Raw genomic sequence first — 20,268 nt, forward strand, 5'->3', positions numbered from 1 at the left:
CTTTCGGTTTAATGATGTTTCGGAAAATCGAAGTCGGGTAAGTGAAATTCAAAGAAATGTAATTTCTGTGGTTTGAAGTAGACCTGTAATTATATAAAATGGGTGAAAAGCCCCTCAACAGATTAAATATTTTAAAGTGAGTTGGAGAAAAAGGCTCCACAAACACACACTCACACAACGTTTCACAATAGCTGGTAAGTGATTATGTACTAGTGGAGAAAAAAAACACAACAGATAAAATACAATAGATCCAGGTGTACTTTGTATATAAGAGGATAAGAGCTCCCACAGTAAATTGAAATACATTTACAGAATATTGATATGAGAAATTGCGGCCCATATATGCCATAAATATTCATGTTCTACTTTCTCAAAAGTTTTACGTATACCACTTACCATCAGTTTGACATCCTCATTCTATTAATGATTTTGTCTACAACCTCCCCTACCAAAACTATTAAATCTATAATTTTAATCCTTTATACCATGCATTTCTGACATAATCATGCCTTTCATAACATTTCAGATTTCACTGGCACAACTTTCATAAAAATGTTATACTCTACATTGCCCAGTATAATTGGATGTCAATTTGTAATTCCTGTCTTACCTCCCTTTCCATATTAACTTTATTACTCAATCATATAACTCCTCCATAGTAAAGCCTTTGTCGAGCTATTCATTCAATACTTTAACAAAAAAGTTCCTTTTGCTATTTACCTTAGCTTTTGTATACATCATACCCTATCCCATCAGTACAGGAAACTGAATTAACATTAATTTTTCCAAACACATTAGTTAACTCACAGAAAATTATTTCCATTACTAAACCATTACTTGCTTCTTCTGTAAACCTTTTAATATTCCATTTTACTTTTCCTCCTCTTACTTCGTTATATATTTTATATATATATATATATATATATATATATATATATATATATATGTCTTTCTGTAACATATTCTCCAACTTTTAATATTTCACGTAGTGTTATTCTTAGTAAAACATTTCTATCATTCACCCCACTCATTAAGCTCACATTGCCCTTAACAATTTACCCTAAATGTGGAGATACCTCTTCTTTAATTCCATTTCGAAAATGCGTCTGCTTAAGTAACACATTCCCTGCTTTTCTTTGATTCTCTTTATATATTTGCTGCTGCCTTTCAAAATATTTAACATTTTTTCTAAATCTAGCTATATTCCCTTTTGAAACTTTTATATTCTTCCTATTCATCACCCATCATTTTATCAAAACTGTCTTGTATGTCTTGTAAACAATCCAACACTCTCTCCAGGATTCATAGACTTCAGTCATAGTTTTCTGATTCTTCCACATTAATTGTACTTCCTCAACAACCTTTTTTTCTTCTGAAAAAATCCCATGTAAATCTTTGAATTACTATACTGTCCACAATAACATTTTAATCTTTTTGAACTCTCCATCCATATTGCCACACGATCAGAAATCCAGTAACGATTCTACCATCTACTTCTCTTATATTTTCTATAAAAAGAAAATAATCAATCTCAGTTTTCAACTGAACCCTCATGTAAGTCCATTGACTACTCCATGTTTTTAACTTGCCAGATTTTATCACTTCCATCTGTTTCATATCCTGTCTCATCTTCTTCTTGTCACCCCTCAGATTACAGTAAAAGTCTCCCATCATTATTATTTTCATAGTAACAGTCATAAAGGTCTACTTCTTTAAACATGTAAGATCTCTTCAGTATATACCCCAATTAACCTAAAAACCTTGTCTTCCCGTCTGTCTACAAGTGTAAGTCTTCTTGCTCTGATTACACACATCTATTATTTTGTTGTATTTTCAAATAGCATGCTTACCCCTACACATTTTTCATTATTTAAAGTCCAGACAGTATTTCCTCCCCATATTTTCCCAACTATCCTGTCTTGTAAAGAAATAAATAATGTCACACACTACTATGACATCTGCATCCAATTCACTACACCAGTCAAGACCTGCATATCTCCTTGCTACATTCAAAATGCTATTAGCATTCAAAGAATAACCCTGCAAGTATTACTTTCATGTATTTTTAACTTTTCAAGGAAAATTCCTGAATTTTCTTTTCCATACAGTCTTTCCCCAGTAGAAAATGTCTCTCTAGCCCTTCAGTCTACCTTTATTTCATCATCCTTCAGTAGAACTTCAAAAACATTTTCAGTTACAACCCCAACTTCTTTTGCTCCTATTTGAGGACCACTGTTATTGTCTTGCTGAATTGCCTGCTCAGTAATTTCTCATACATTATTGTTTCCCCTTGTATTTGCATCTCCTCTTAATTTTGTTTGCACAGCATTATTCTCCTCAGTTTCTTCCAAAACCTTCATCCATTCCCAATAGTTAAAACAAAAATTACCTTCTTTCTTACACTTTCTACATACTGCTGTGCAATAATTTTACTGTATGTTTGTTTTCTACACACTAGCTGCATGTTATTTTCTTATATGCATTAATTGAAAGTGATGAATCCTCCCCAGAAATTTTGATTAGTCCATATACTTTAAAGTAGCCCTGAAGCCATTAACAAAAGTAAAACATGGTAGGTATTTAACCAATATTACTTTCCAGTTTCTGCACAACTTCTCTTTTCCACCACCCCCAAATTCTACGAGTTTCTTTCATCTTTAACTTTAAAGAAATTTCTAACATGCTCATATTTTTTCATGCATTGCTTTACATTATATTCTATTACATCATCCATTCTAAATTGCAAGTAAACTTTTTTTTTTAATGTTCATCCTTGCCTTGAAAAACATAATTATTCCATGGGAAATATTTTTCCTTTTTTCACAGTAGTCCATATTTTTTGTCAATAATACCTGAGATTCAAAATGTAGGTCACAGAATGTTTCCTTGGGTAACTATAGAAATTATTTAATTCTACACCTTCTTACTATCGGACACCTTCTTTTAATTTTTTTTTTGTTCTGTGTTCATCTTTTTTTTCTTCCTTCTTACTACTTCCAGCCATTGCAGTATAAAATTTCTGCCGAACAAATACTTCCTTGACAGTTTCTTCATTTCTCTCCCAAAACTATTTTCTCTGTTAGCCATTTCTGGCCATGACACCACTGACTCCTCACTCAGATCCTGTTTGAGTAGTGTTAAATGTACATCATCTTGCAGTCCTCCTGATAACATTTCCATTATTATTGGTTCCTTATTATATTCTTTAACCTCGTAATCAGCTGAAATCTGGCCGGGGCTGGATCTAGCATAAGGCAATCTATGCAGCTGGCTTGCACCCAGTACTAGATGGGGGGCCTAAACATGTAAAAAATTAATTAAAAAAGTTTCTGTCAAACATGAATTTAAAAAAAAAAAATCTAATTTCTCCTGCTCAGTGTCCACTAACTTCTGATGTCACTCATTAAAGAAAAAAGACCCCCCCCCCCCACCTTGGAGTGGCATGCAAGAGCTCCAGTCATCCATGCAAGACCAGGAAATTGGTGTGTAATTTAACAAGAAGTGGATTAATTTTCTTATTTGCAGTGCAGCAATATGTAAAATAACACAATTAAGTTTTTATTTTATTTGCAATGCAGTACTGTACACTTGATGGCGAGCTCTGAATGACAAAGCACATGTATTTTTTGTGTGAACTCAGAGCAACAATCAAATGTGATGTTATTTACAGGGTGAACGAGATGAAGCTTTGTGTGTGTGTGTGTGTGTGTGTGTATATGTGTGTGTATGTGCTTTAAGTTGGAATAATTTAGCTCATGAGTGTTTGTGTGATATTATTTGAGTGATAACCACTTTTCAACAAAGTCTTAAGGCTATAGGCATGATTAAGCCCAGGTAATTGAGTCACATTCGGTTTTATAATCCCGTTGTATTCTGCTAGCTCACTACATGTTATTAAATCTCCAATCCTCATACTTTGCTCTGTAATCTGAATCACCATAAACCACAATGCATGCATTTCATTTATACTTATCACAAGCCTAGCAAGAGTTTTCTCATTCTTCTTAATGATGTGATGTATGTGCTCACTTGTTCATTCTCACAAAGTCCTGTTCATTTTACCTACATGAAATCCAAGCCATACCTACAGCTACATAAGATGTTCATCGTGTTACCCTGCTGCAGTCATCACACTTGGGTTATCCTGTCGTCAGGCGGTCCCGCAGTCGGCCTGAATTCCAAAGTCTTGGTCCGGCGTCGGTTGCTGTCGTTTCTTCCCTGACGTCAGTGTGCCAGGGGTATATAAGAGGAATCCGACGCCATTTTCTTCAGTCTTTCTTGCCGCACGATGCCTGAAGCAGAAGCAGTTCGCAAGTGCCGGTCGGCCAACACCTGAGATTTTCGAATCAAATTTCAGTCCGAAGTCTTCAAAGCTAAGTACCCCATTGGGGAACCTTTTCTTGCCTCAGTCCGATGTCAGAAAAAGTTAACAATTGTATTTCTTGTGGGAAGCAAATACCTCATAAGGATTTTCATTCTTATTGTATACCTTGCCTAGGCCCAGACCACGATGTCACTGGTTGTTGGTTTTGTGCTAGGTTCAATAAGCGAACTATAAAGCGACGCTTTGATTTCGCACGATACTACTTTGGTAGGAAATTTAATTACACTATGCTGTTGGAGCAATCGACTACCGGCGTGCATAAAAAATGCAAAGATAAAGACAGGCAGTCTAGATCCAAGCCAGACTCCGAGGCCTCGGCTGGGCTGGTCGCCGGTTCTCCGGTTTTCAGTGAGGCGCCTACGCAGCCCCTGGCGACCGCAGAATTGGAAACCCAGACCACTTCGGATTCTCAAGCAGAGAGTTCTAGGCCGACGCAGCCATTTTCTTTAGGCCCTACCGACAACATTGCAGAAGGAGAAGCCGGTGCTGTGGAAACACCTTCGGTTACAGAAATGTTTTCAAAGAATGGTGCTTTCCTCCTTGGCTACTGCTGTTAAAAATCTTTGTTAAGACGCTTCTCCTTGTTTCTTCTTTAAAAGAACTTTTATTAAAATGATAATTTAATAAAAGTTCTTTTAAAGAAGAAACAAGGAGAAGCGTCTTAACAAAGATTTTTAATAGCAGTAGCCAAGGAGGAAAGCACCATTCTTTGAAAACATATTTGCAGCATCTCTTGGGTTTTCCGTAAGCGTTTGCTCACTTCTCTCTCTACTATTTTAACCTTTTGTTGAGAGCAACGCACTTGGCGCATGAAAAATTTGAATATGGAAAGTGAACAGAAAGCAAATCAGATGGATATGAAAAAGAAAGCAGCCACCTTACATATAAACAACTACAATCCATTGATCGATATTAATATCACAGAAGGAACGAGGACAGCGAATATTAGAACAAATAGTACATTCGAGAATTTATACAAAGAAGTGGAAAATGCAGCATATAAGTTGAAGAGATTGCAATGGCAGCGTTTCCACATGGAAGCGTGTCTACACCATAACCTGATACCTAGAGGACTAAGGGTCAGATGTATGCCAAGTTATGGAACACTTATCCGGAGCTCTTAGCACAATGGCAATGGATCAACAAAGAAACCAGTTTTAATTATATTAGACTACTTATAGATTTCTTTAAGCCGCAGGAAAATGAAATCTCAGAACTTGTACAAATAAAGCAGAGTGAGATGGAACAACTAGATCTCTCTGAAGAAAATCTTATGAGGTTGGAGAACCTCCAAGACAAATTGGACATTTATGACAGTAAGTTAAAAATTATAAAAATTAACAAACTAAGAAGAGATTTTGATGACTTTAAGGTGGGCCAGCTCTTTGAATGGCCAAGAACAGTAAGGAATCAAGATCAACCTAAAACTAGCGATACTAAACAAAATACAAGAAAAATGTCCTTATCGGAAGTAACATCTAGAAAACAACATGTGTAAGCAGAAATCCATGCCCCACCAAGACAGAGGAGTGATAATAAAGAGGAAGGAGTAGTAACGAATGGCAGTATAGTTACTGAGGACATGGAAGAATTAGAAGTTGTATTTACAACAGAGAAGGAGGGATCAAGAACATTAGAGATAGTTAATAAAGAAAATAATAAAGAAAGTAGTAAGCTAGGAGCGGTACCTAAAAAGGGAGAAAAATATGCACAGATCTGAAGAAGGTTGATAAACTGAAAGTGCTCATCTCTCTTTTTTGCGTTACAATGCTAACTTTCAAATGGTTAGGTTGTAGCTTTTATTTTGTTTTTTGTTTTAAATCATTTTAATAAAAGTTCTTTTAAAAAAGAAACAAGGAGAAGCGTCTTAACAAAGATTTTTAACAGCAGTAGCCAAGGAGGAAAGCACCATTCTTTGAAAACATATTTGCAGCATCTCTTGGGTTTTCCGTAAGCGTTTGCTCACTTCTCTCTCTACAATTTTAACCTTCGGTTACAGAAGGTGTCTTCAGACCGACTACTCTCACCAGAAAATCTTATGCTAAGATTAAGACTCCTCTTAAACCAAAAAAGACTGCACTTCAGTCTCCAGTTCAAGGCCCCATGCCTAAGAAACAGATGCTTAAAATGGCTGAAGATTTGATTTCTTTAATCAGGGGTTCCCAACCCCCCCCCGACAAAAGGCCTAGACAAGAGGAGGATTATGCCTCCTCTGATCAAGTGTCTATTTCCTCAGGCTCCTCTGAGGAACAGGATTACTCCTTTCCCCCTTATGAAGATTCTGATGCTGAAGATTCCATTCCCTCAGCTTCTCCACCTGAAGACTATTCCTTTGGGGAAACCTTACATACCATGAGGGAACATTTCCACTGGGAAGGTCAGGACTACTCCGACTCAAAGAAAAGGCTCCGAGAGTTTCTTTTACTCCCCCAACACAGACCACTTGCTATCCCTCCAGTTTTAGACATTGTGGATGATGTTTACTTAGAATCTAGTGTAAATCTAGATTCTCTGCCTCCTGCTCCAGCCAAACCAGATAGATAATATAGAGTGCCTGACTCACACAAATTCCTTTACAAAAGCCCTGTTGCTGACCCAGAGACAATCTCCCAGGGTCCTAAAGGGGCTAAGGCTTCTATGGCTAAAAATCCCGTACCCTCTGAAAGGGACTCCAGAGCACTAGATAGGTGGGGGAAGAAGGTTTACACCTCAGCTACTCTAGCTGTGAGAGCACTAAATTGTCAATTTCACATGCTGAAATACCAGCAATTCCTAATGTCTCAAATAAAACAAAAGATGAGCATGCACCCTCAACAGTCTGAATTCAAGGAAATGCAGGATCTGTTGCATGCAGCTGAACAGGTGGGCAAACATACTTTACAATGTGGATTTGATTCCTTGGAAGCTTCTTGTAGAGCAGCTGTTACTGGGTCTGTTATACGTAGGCATGTTTGGTTAAAGGAACAAACTCTGCCTGATCATGTTAAAGCAAAGTTACTAGATGCACCCTTACAGCCGGATGTCTTATTTGGGGATAAAGCAGAAGAGGTTTTAAAGAAAATGGAGGATAAGGCAGAATTTATGCAGACGGTCAAAGATTTCTTACAGGTACAACCCCCACGCTTCAGCAGAAATTGGCCAACAAAAAATTGGTCCTTCCCAGCTTCTGACAGACCACAGAGGGGTAGATACAGATGCCCAAGTGGCAGAGGACAAGCACAAACCCCTTACAAACCTCGCCAATGGGGCACTGCAACACAGAAGGGAGGAGAAGACAGTTCCCAAACCACTAGAAGACAAACACAATGACTTAAACCTAAAACTGCCAAGTAAAACTCTCTTGGCAACTCCCTTTGGAGGAAAATTAGCATTTTTTTCAGACAACTGGTGCATCGTCACAAAGGACAAATGGGTCCTAGACATTATCTCACAAGGATACAGATTCCATTTCCACACCTTGCCAAGGATAAAAGGAATGCCAAACCTGCCACAAAATCAATGGGCAGAGGCACAAAAACAAATTACAGCTCTTATGGACATGAGAGCCATTCAACTGGTACCTACACAGGAGCAAGGCCAAGGATTTTACTCAAGGCTCTTTCTAGTCCCCAGAAAGGACAATGCTTGGAGACCCATTCTGGACCTTTCAGTTCTAAACACCTTCTTGCAAGTACCCAAACTCAAGATGCTAACACTACAGCAGCTTCTTCCCATGTTGGGCAAGAAAGCTTGGCTAGTAACGTTGGACCTCAAGGAGGCATACCTGCATGCCCCTATCAGACAAAATTGCAGAAGATACCTCCATTTCATTGCAGGTTCAACCCATTACCAATTCTCTGCACTGCCCTTTGGCTTATCTACTGCATCCAGGGTCTTCACAAAACGCCTGGCACCAGTAATTGCATACTGCAGAAAAAGAGGAATTCAAATATACCCATACCTGGACGACTGCCTCATCCAAGCAGAAAGCAAGGACATTCTCTTACAACATCTGACTTTTGTAAAACACCTTCTAAGTTGCCTAGGGTACACAGTAAACGAAAAGAAATCAAAACTAGTGTCCTCACAAAATATGACATTCCTGGGTGCCAGCTTGAATACAACGGCCCAGATGGCTTATCTGACGCCAGACAAACAACTACAACTAACTCAGTACTTCAAAATAATGGCAACAAAGACCCAACTCCCTGGAAAAAAAACTCTGCAGGTCTTGGGCTTCATGGCATCTTGCATACTACTAATACCATTTGCAAAACTGCATATGAGGAAATTACAATGGTACCTGAAAAGCGTATGGACACAACACAGCCACAGCTTGGAAACAATGGTACCTCTCATTCCCTGCCTTCACCAGGAGTTTCTGTGGTGGTCAACTAGGGTCAGCCTTTCACCTTACCCCCAGCCAGGCAAACTATGACACCAGATGCATCGGACTATGCCTGGGGGGCACACATGGCAGGATGGTGCGTTCAAGGCATATGGACTGCAGATCAAAGGAATCTTCACATCAATCAAAAAGAAATGCTAGCTGTACAGAATTCTCTGACAGCCTTCAAGGACCTCTTACATCCAGGACAGCTTATAATAAGGACAGACAACACCACAGTAATGTGGTACATAAACAAACAAGGGGGTACACACTCCTACCCTCTATGCAGGCAAGCAATGACCTTGTGGAACACAGCACTGGCTTACCAAGTTCAATTACAAGCTCAATTCCTGCCAGGAAAAAAGAACACCTTTGCAGACGACCTAAGCAGAAACATCATGGATCCCCACGAGTGGAAACTGGATCCACAAGTATTTGCAATGATAACTCAAAAATGGGGGCACCCAGACATAGACCTGTTTGCCACCCCCCAAAACTATCAGCTATCAAAATTTTGCACAAGGACATTTCACCATCAAGCTTGAAAAGTGGACGCACTTTCATTCAGTTGGAAAATGCTGACAGTATATGCCTTTCTTCCATTGCCCCTTCTCACAAATGTGCTGCTGAAAGTCAGGATGGAGAGACCCCGAATGATACTCATTGCCCCAGACTGGCCACGCCAGCACTGGAACCCACTACTAAGGAACATGGCCCAGGGCCCACCATGGATTTTAGCACAAATTCCTCATCTGCTCACACAGCAAGGCAGTCAGATTCTACACAGCCAGCTCAAAACCTTAAATTTGGCTGCATGGCAAATCACCTAAGCAACCAGCCAGTTCATCTTTCACAAGCTGTTATGGATGTCATTCTGGAGGCCAGGAGGCCCAGCACCAGGAAAGCCTATTCAGACAAATGGAAACGATTTTGCGCCTGGAACCAAGCTAAAGGCCAAAATACCCTTCAGCCGGACATACCGAAGATTCTACAATATTTATCTGAGATGTTACACAAAGGACTTTCTTTTTCATCTATTAAAATCCACGCCTCAGCTATTTCAGCTCACTACAACACGGATCCTCCCTTATTTTCACATCGACTTCCAAAGCAGTATCTCAGAGGGGCCAAAAACATTAGGCCTCCCATGAGAGCGTCAGCACCAACTTGGGACCTCAATTTTGTTCTGGAAAAACTTACGCTGCCACCTTTTGATTCAGCTTTCTCAGCTGACTTAAAGTTTATATCATGGAAGACTGCCCTGCTGCTAGCAATAACTTCAGCCAAAAGAGTCTCAGAGCTACAGGCACTAATGGCAGTAGATCCTTTCCTCAATTTTCATCAAGACAGAGCTTCTCTATGAACTAACCCCTCCTTTATGCCAAAGGTGGTATCCAGTGTGGCTCTAAATCAAACCATCCATTTACCCATTCTTCTTTCCAAATCCACAGAACAAAGGAAAAAGACTTCTGCATTCCTTGGACATTCACAGGCAACTACTTGGATAAAACTAAGGTTTTCCAAAAATCTGACCAACTTTTTGTATCCTATGTTACAGCATCACAAGGAAAGGCTATCTCAAAACACGCCATTTCCAAATGGATAGGACATTGCATATGTTTTTGCTACACCCATCATGGAAAACCAGTTCCTGCTAGCATAAGGCCCCACTCCACCAGGGCAGCAGCTACATCTACAGCCTTCCTCAGGGGGGTGCCAACCAAGGATATTCTTGAAGCTGCAACTTGGAGTTCAGTACACACCTTCACCAAGCACTATCACTTACCATTTTACTCTAAGACTAGAGCTGGCTTTGCCACTGCAGTTTTGCAGGGCCTTCTAGCCTCCTCTAACCCTGTTTGACTCTACCTCTCATCCTTAGCTTTGGGATTCTACCCAAGTGTGATGACTGCAGCAGGGTAACACGATGAACATAGTACAGTTTTGTACCTACCATAAATGTAGATGTTCGAGTGTATACCCTGCTGCAGTCCAGGTTACCCTCCCTCCAACCCCTCTGACCTAACTAAAACCTTTCAATACCTTACATTCTGATGCAACCTTTGTGGTGTATTTGCTTATAGCTGGAGGGATGTTTGTTTGCGCTAAACTTTTATTATTGGTACGATCTACTGACCACCTTTTGGGGGGGCACCTGACATTTGGGGCAAGAAAAACTGAAGAAAATGGCGTTGGATGCCTCTTATATCAGGGAAGAAGCGACAGCAACCGACGCCGGACCAAGACTTTGGAATTCAGGCCGACTGCGGGACCGCCTGACGACAGGATAACCTAAGTGTGATGACTGCAGCAGGGTATACACTCAAACATCTACATTTATGGTAGGTACAAAACTGTTCTTTCTTGCTCTTACAATCTGCCCAGGTATAAAGTTTCTAAGATGTCTTCATATAAGGATGTATAAAAGTGTTAGTGGTCACAATCCACTTAATTGTTTGCAGTTGTAACATAATATGGGAATGCTCCCATTCATTTAGAATTACTTTCAGGTGAATACCACTTATCTTTATAACATAATTGTTTTTTAAGATTCCATTTGTTTTTAAATACATAAGGAGGAGTTTCACCAGCTGTCAGCTTAATACAATTATCAATAGTTAACATGTGCCAATTCTTGCTTAAAATCGCATATATGTCCTGCACATTCCTTTAAAATTGTAGAGTAATTCTAAATGTCATACGGCTCTTCAGTATATTTACATTTTATGAGTTAAAGATTTTAAGAAAGGCTTTGCAGCTGTTTCCCTACATTCCGTAATCTCCTGTTTAATATATGCCTCTTCATCCTTGCCATAATTTCAATGTATAAAATCCCAACTTAACTTATTTAGAGCTTCATCCAGTTCTGCACCATCACTGGCTACTTTGATAGCACATATGAATTAACATTTGCAAAAAATGGTACCTTTTTCTTTTTGTTTAAATAAATATATTGGAGAGTCGACATAAATATAATAAGGGGAAATGTTCCATTATCAGGAAGTGGATGTCTAAATGTGGTGCATGTAAATGTTGTAAATTAATACACAGCAGCCCTTATGTTATTAGAGAGGCTTTGATCAAGTAATTGGATATCCATGACATTTTTAACTACTTTTAGAGTTGTGTATGTACAAAAGTAGCTATCCTGCACTTTGTTTTATGTTGGTAAAATGAAAAGAGGTTGCAGGATAGAATTTATGAGTGCCTGTATGACATTAAAACATGTAAAATGACCAATAATTTATAGAGGCACACACTGGAATGTTTGAATTAAAAAAATGTTTTTGGTTATAGATAAAGTAACTGTGTTAAAGATGAGAGAAACAAATTTGAGAATATTCATTATCCTCACAAGTGGCTGAATTCTTATGACTTTTTATTAATACTTATAAATATTCAACTTTATAATAATTTTTATATAACTTGTTATACAACCTTTTAGTATATTTAAGTATTGTATTTAAACAAGTGATCTAATAGTTGTTTGAATATAGTATATTTTATTAATGTCTTCTTGAACAACTTAATAGTGTTGGGTTAGTAAATTATTGGTTGATTTATTAATTGAATGATTAAGATTTTTTATTGTAGATTCTGATGAAGTCCCAGTAGTCTGGATGAAAGCACAAAATCTTTACAATAAAACTATCAGTGAGGACTGGTGGCATTCCTAGTGGTGTGTGTGTGTGTGTGTGTGTGTGTATGTGTGTGTGTGTGTGTGTGTGTGTGTGTGTGTGTGTGTGTGTGTGTGTGTGTGTGTGTGTGTGTGTGTGTGTGTGCGCGCGTGTGTGTCTGTGTATGCGTGCATGTGTGTGTGTGTGTGTGTGTTTGTGTATATATATATATATATATATATATATATATATATATATAGTCATACAACAAAATACATACATATGCATGCTTACAAAACACAAAATAAAACTCAATTTTTTCCTTACTTAATACTGTGAAACATTCAAGCTGTTTACTCTTTTGGTTGCCATTGTGAAAATAAAGAGCCTATCCTGCAGTTATAGCTCCCCTGTGCAGGCCAGACTGTAGTTAGACATTTGTATAAAAAACATAGCTGACTGTAATATGAGTATCTGTGCTGTGTTCTAAATGCAACATTATTCTACAATTCTAGATGCGCTGGATTGCGCCTTCAGATTCCACTCCACAGGGATGGAAAACTCGTCAATTCTGCTGAACGCTGTGTAAGTATAAGATTAGACCTGCAAACAGTTTAGTTAAAATAAGAATACTAGTGTATGCATGTGAGCACATTTGCTTGTCTGTGAGCATGTGTGTAAAACGTTAGAACTTTATTAGATCAATGAAAATGTAAAATAAATTTGAAATATGCAGAATTTTGAGATGTTTTTGGAAAATGTTTAATTTAAATCTTATGTTCATCTGAACTAGTTTCAGTGCCTTACAGTAGTTCTTTTGGCTAGTGTAACAGGCGGATGAACTTTCATTTAGTAATAAATCAAAATGAAGTTAGTACTTAAGGTGTAATTACAAATGTAATGTAGAAAGAATTGTACAAACTGTTCAACTTACATTTACTGTTTAGCTACACATACAGGGACCTCAGAAGGGAATGGAGTAGCCATGTGTTGCAGTACCACACTGACCCACCAATAATAGAAAACAAGTAGGAAGGAAATGGGTAATAAGTAATCCATGTGGACAATGGCAGACACTGAATCCATGTGGAGAATGGCAGACACTGAATCCATGTGGACAATAGCAGACACTGAAATATTTTCTGTAGTGGTAGAATCTATACTCTTCTCATGGTTTTATACAACAGATTCTACAGCCATGCAATTATGTCAAGGAATCTGTATAGACGTATACGAAATTGTCTGTTTACAGTGTTATCTTCCCTGAAAATCAAGCAGGTCTTTACTTCTCTCATTGTCCATGGCAGAACTTTTGCTGGACAGAAATGGATGTATTCCATATAACATTGTATGTAGGCACTTAATGGATTAGTAACTACAGCGGATGTTCTCTTTGTGGAGCTGTCCTGACAGCAAGTCTTTTTTAGACTATTTATTTCATGATGTTATAAGACTCTGAGACTGTTCTTGTGTTTCATTCCTTCAGATTTGTTTGTTATGGGTTACTATCTCATAATGAATGGTGGAGCTTTAATGTTCCAGTGTTTATTTTTTTAACAGACTCATGAGGATCTGATGAGGTTATCTAAAGTTTGTATAATGCTGTGACTCGTTTGTAAATACCATTGATAAACAGTAAATTGATCTTTCAGGTCTATGAAAACACTGCTTTTTGACCATTTAATCCATATGATAGACATTCTGTTATAGACAAACAAATAAAGTCATGTTTTCTCTATCAGTTTCTAACAGATAATTTTCTTGTAGAGCATTAGTACAACGTGGGTTTAAATTCCTCTGCTGCACCCAATAATTTGTCCTTAGAATTTGTAGACACCCCCCCCCCCCCGAGCCGTCTATAATACATTCTTTGTACTTCCAACTAAGCCAAGCATTCAGGATAATGCATCAGTTTAACAATGGAGATTTTTTTGTTTTTGTTTTTGTATGTAGTGTTTTTGAATTCAGTCTTACTCATGAATGTACTTTACAATGTGAATACAAAGTGTAGTATAGCATTTTTTAATTGGTAAATGTTTATTGTTTTTTTCCCACAGGCTACAAGAAAGAATCTCTGTAAATAATATCAAAACTATTTATTCATCAAATACAACCCTTTTTAGTAAAGAAATTTCAACAATAAAACATTGGCTATGTACAGTATTTAAAAATTATTCTTGCAACTAGCAAGTCAAATAAAACATTTTCAACAGTCTCTACTTCAATACGATTATGTATATGTATAGAATTATTTACTTCAGAAATAATTTTGCCTTTGGAGATATGGAGATAATATAATTTTCACATTTCTCCAGCAATATCATGACTTTAGTCCAACAAGTACTAGTAAGCATCTTCTAAGATCTTCTTAACTCCAATTTATTTAAATATTGCCATTTTTGATAGCTGGAGGAATTCAGTGATGAGGGGATCTTCTCAAAGTCTCCAGTCCCTAGTAATAACATTTCTCTGCATTTCTAGAATGAGCCAGAAGATGGAAAATTGATCAGATTTAAGACACTTGGTTATAGGAACGTTAAGTAACACAAGTTCTATATCTACACTTCCAAGTACAATTTTTCTAAAACTGTACTTGCGAAATATTTCTTATTGATGTCTGAATTAAATATTTATCAGAATCTGAAAAATGACACTGTTTGTTCTAAAGAGTGACTTGCCAAAATGTATCATTTATGATTTCCCTGTATTCTAAAACGATTTTATATAAATCATGTAAAGCTGATATTCATTCTTTATTTTCACAGATAAACTGGCACAGATAATGGTTACCTGTTGGCAGTTTTTGAACAGGAAAGTTAATAGAACTTAAAAATCTTTGTGCTTGAAATCTTATTCATTGTAATAATACCCAGTTATCCAGAACTAGTCCAAGTTAGGTATTAGTTTATTCATATCTTTAAGGCTTCTATCTTGGAAGGAATTGTACCACCGTATAAAATTGTCTTTCCATTAAGCTACTTTAGTTTGATTTTTCTTAGTCTCAAGAGAAGCAATGATTTCCAGCTAGCTGTGTAATTACTTTCAACCCAATGTATGATTGTTATAAAAAGACTTGTTATTGAATAGGTTTCTATATAGGTAATTTGAGATGTCCTCTTTCCCAAATTTTGATATGATGACAATGAGCTAATCTAGGTTTACTTAGAAACCAAAGAAAACAAACAATTTTCTTATTTGTCATGTTAGATGAGTTTTGCTAGGTATTAGAGATGATGTTTGAACTATATAAAATCTGGTAAGAGCAATTGATTTTATTAGTTAGAATCCTTACTCAAAGTTAGAAAATAATTTGTTTCATATGTTAAATAAGTCATTCAACTCCTCAATGTATTTTTCAAAGTTTGTATTTCTAGTAACCAGCCAATTCCCCTTTATGGTTATGTCTAGATAATCTATTTTTGGACATTACAATTAGTACTAAATTCACTAAACAATTAACTATTCTGATTGCTGTCTAGTAAAATAGCATTAGATTATTTTCAGTGAATGTCATATCTGAGCTTAGCTTAAATTCCCTAATTATTTTTTTCAGTTTAGTTGTGGATTCTCTGATGTCACTGAGTGTTAACATTATATCATCTGTAAATAAAACATTTTTTGATTCTTAACAACTACCTAACTTAATACCCTTAATTACACTATTTTACCTAACTGCTTCAAGCAAAGATTCAGTTACAAGTGCAAATAAAATAGGAGATGGTGGCCACTCTGTTTAGTGCCTCTATTTAGCTCAATGTAGCAATACAAATATGATTCAGTTCTATCAATAAGCTTTGTTTCCTATGTATATATATATATATATATATATATATATATATATATATATATACATTTTTAATTAATCTTAGGAATTCATTAGGTAGATCAAACATATCTACTGCCTTAAACAAATATTCCTGTTTAATAGAATCAAAGGCCTTCTCTATGGCCATAATAAATGAATGTAGCTTATACTTAATAACAATTATCTAATAGTTTTAAAGTACTTTAGATATTATCCTTAGTTTGTCTATTTCTAATAGATCCTGTTTGGTCCTTGTTTATGATTTCAGGGTATTTTTAATCTATCTAGAAAGAATAAATAAAAAAATGTTATAATCAATATTTAAAAGAAAAAATGGTCTATATGAGGAACATATTAGGGAGTCCTTATTTTATATGTGTATTTTCTTGAAAAATCAAGGACGCAAGAGAGTTACCACTGTTTTAAGGTAAAAAAAGTCACCCAGCAGTTATAATGTAAAAAGATCTGGTATTTTTTTTTTGCACACCTAGAACGTCTCAAGAGAAGCAACTCAATTTTGCAGAAGTCTAAGGAATGAAGTGAGCAAGCTGTGCAACCCTACCATCATCACCCTCCATATACTCACAAAAAAAAATGAAAAAAGAAACTTCAGTCAACACTGAGCAGTACAGGTAGGACCAGGCTAGCTACATCATCAGTGCCATATAATTCTTGGGGCCAACAGCAAGCAAACTACATCCGTAGCCAACTGTCCATCTTCAAAATATGGAACACTACATTAGCCTCTCCATTTGTAAAGTAAATGAGCCAAATGTGGAAAACTTTCTAACAAGGAAGGAAGGAAGAGTTAAAGTATGCAAGTTATCTTGCCTTGTTTGCCAGAACAGTCATTGGTTGCAGTATAGTGTTTCCTTTACACTATTTTTTATTCCAATATAAACAAGTTATTTAGCAGTTATAACATAATATGTGCATGTCCAACTCTTCACACATTACAGACCAAGAGTAATTTGCAAAAGGGGACTTCCAAGATGGCTGCACACTGATCAACAGCTTGATTGCAGCTCTCCCAGTGTGAAAAAATGAAACTGAGATAAGGGCCAGAAACTCTACAAGTTTAGTAAATTAATTCACTGGTTAGTAAGTGCACAGCCTGAATGCCAGTAAATTAATTTACTAAAACTTGTAGAGATCCTGAAGGAAAATCAACTAGTAAAGGAAAAGAGAAAACACACTGAGTGTGAAGCCTCTTGCAGCTGTTCATTAAAAAAACAGTTCAAGCTTCAGCTTTGGTGCAAGACATGGCTTCCAGTAGTCTAAAGGAAAAGATAAATCAGATGTTCTCAGAGCTGATTATGATAAATGAAATGTTGAAGGAGTATGTCAACTCAGGTAAAAAAAGACTGAAAAATAGCTTTAAATAGCTCTTCAGATGAACTGATAAAGATACAAAAATCAGAAGATGAAATGAAAAAAGATTAGTTGAGTATGAAAATGCACAATAAGAGCTATTTCAAAAAATGGTAGACTTAGATGATAGAACATGCAGGGAAAACTTGAGATTTTCTGCTGTACCAGAGAAACTAGAAGTAACAGACTGTGTTAATTTTATGAAAGTACAAATAAGCAACTGCACTGGTATTCCAAAGCAGGATTTGTTAACTGAAAGGGCACATTGTGTGTATGTTCCTAACCTGGCCAATACAGCCAAGACCTGTATTAGTAAAGATGAAATCATACCAGCAGAGAGAATTAATCATGACAAGACTGTGGCAAAAGGGCAAAGTATTAAAAATTGGAGATGGTAGAGTTTTTGTGGAGATGATATATTCTTTCTTACTTTTGCATAGCTGAATGTCTGGATTTAGGCCTTTGGTTTAATCCAGTAGAACCTTTGGTTTGTGAAAGCAAGTAAATAAGAGGACACTAAATATAATGAAAAGTTTTCCTTTGACAAAAATGTTCAGTGTAGCTCTACATTTGGTAGTTGTGTTTCCATGGAGATTAGCTGACTATAGGGGAGAGGAATAAGTTTGAACACTTTTTTTAAGGCTAAAGGTTAATGTTTTCTGAAAGCATATAAGCTGTTTTTCGCATATGGGAAGGGAATGAAGATAATACAAGAAGAGACAGCAATTAGGACCATAGACTGTAACATGCCTCTTAGCATGGATAACTATAATGTTAGGTTACATTATGCCTGTGTGTGCAACTGTGAATTTGGGACAATTTTTCTTGTCAGGAGGGTTAAACTTATTTGAAGATGTATATAATTGTGTGTGTTTGTTTTACGTTCATATGTTGTGGGGGTATTCTGGGTATGTGTGTTTTATTTTTTATTTTGAGAGTTTTCATTAAAAAATTATTGCAAAATGTGGCATAGGTTCAAATGGAGATGACAAGAAAGAACTGTGTAAGAGATCAATCTGCCAAACATTAGTGGGTATATGTAACAGAAAAGATGGAAACAGACATTTAAAAAAGTTGTCATATATAATGGGTGGGAATAATAACTTCTTATCGTAATGGCTACACTAAACATATTATTTTGGTATGTGAATTGCCTCACAGGTATAGACAAAAATGTAAGAATACTGAATTATATTAAGAAAGGATATTGCAAATAGCAGTGCTACAGGAGACACATTTGGAAAGAGGTAAGCATGTGATTTTAATAAAGAAAGAATTTGAGGGTATATATTCATCAGAATATCAGGGATCAAGGGAAAGGGGATTACTTATGCTAATTGCTAGTAGAGCTCCAATAGTGACAGAAAAGGAAAAAAGATAGTAATGATATATCCATGGTAGTAAGGGGATACTGGCAAGTATTTATATTCTAACTAAAACTGCTATTATGCACCTTAAGAAAATTTGGGGAGAAGTAATCGGCTTTCAGCAGGGAATAGTACTTATAAGTGGGGACTGAACTGGAACTTGATTTGCTACAGTAAGGATATATCTGGGGTATATCAAAGGGAAAATGTAGCAAAAAAGGGTAAATTTCTGAAGACATTTATGAGAATATTTGGTAAGGAAGATGTGAACTCAGTAGTAGGAACTCAGAGATAATTTACATATTATTCTTCAGGATACAATAACTAGGCTAGACTAGACAGAAATTATATTTCACAGGAACATGTACATATAAGTGAAAGCTTCGACACATATCCCATAGCTATTTCAGATCATGCAAAAATAAAAACTAAGATAAAAATGCAAAGTAATGAAGTAAAAATGACACACTGATACTTCCCCACCTACCTGATAAACAGAGAGGAATTTAAGGAATGGGTAGTGAAAATTATTCAAGAACTATTAGGGAAGATGAAAATTTCTTCAGAAGTTATAGCTAATGAGTAGAATAAAATGAAATTAAAGATTAAAAATTGGGTAGAAATTAAAAATATATATATATGATTAAGAAGAATTATTTATAGGGGTTGACAGAGGTTAAAGTATTGCAAAATAAGAGGAATCTCACAGAGCAAGAACAGATGCAACTGCATGATGCTAAAGAGAAAATAAGGGCATATCTGGATAAAATTAATATGATTAGAAATATTGCTGTTAAGTAACTGTTTTGAAAATAACTCCAGAGCACAAAAACCTCTTAGTGCAATGACTTAGGCAACAGAAAGTAGAATGGGTTTTTGCCAGACTTAGGGAGTATATAGCAAAAAAAAATAACCAGAGATCCTGTAGAGGTATTAGAGATGTTTTGGAAATTTTATGAATATTTGTATAAAGCAGAGGAATGTGGAAATCAATAAAAAGTACAAATGGGAAATATTTATGAAAGACTTGAGTATGCCAAGGTTAGAGGTAGATGAAGCAACAATTAACAGTTAAGATAAAAGGAGATAAGATTAAAATGGTGACGTATAATCAGTCTTAAGGAAAGTCTTCAAGAATAGATGGCATTCCTGTGGAAGTATGGAAGCTTGGAAGGAAGAAAGTAATAAAGATTTGGAAGGTTTTAAAAGTATTTTAAAAATCCTGGAAGAAAGCTGTGCTGGCTGTAATACCTAAACGTATTTATTTATTTTATTGTATTTATTTATTTGTCTTTGTTTACAAGAAATATCTGTCTGAGTAATACTCATTTTCAGTGGAGGCCCAGGGAGAAAAG

General features: G+C 36.3%; 1 protein-coding gene across 2 annotated transcripts in view; it reads left to right on the forward strand.

Moving 5' to 3' along the window:
- Nucleotides 1-20,268, forward strand: part of RBPMS (RNA binding protein, mRNA processing factor) — a 1,623,413-nt gene that overhangs the window by 1,480,382 nt on the left and 122,763 nt on the right. For both annotated transcript variants that reach the window (XM_044059084.1, XR_006363155.1), the window contains one exon: nt 12,886-12,955. In XM_044059084.1, coding sequence (XP_043915019.1) covers nt 12,886-12,948 — 63 coding nt within the window. In that variant the 3' untranslated portion in view covers nt 12,949-12,955. The remainder of the gene's footprint in view (nt 1-12,885; nt 12,956-20,268) is intronic.

The sequence above is a fragment of the Protopterus annectens genome, chromosome 17.part0, assembly GCF_019279795.1.
Source record: "Protopterus annectens isolate FY-2018-M chromosome 17.part0, PAN1.0, whole genome shotgun sequence".
In the NCBI taxonomy this organism is placed as follows: Eukaryota; Metazoa; Chordata; order Ceratodontiformes; family Protopteridae; genus Protopterus; species Protopterus annectens.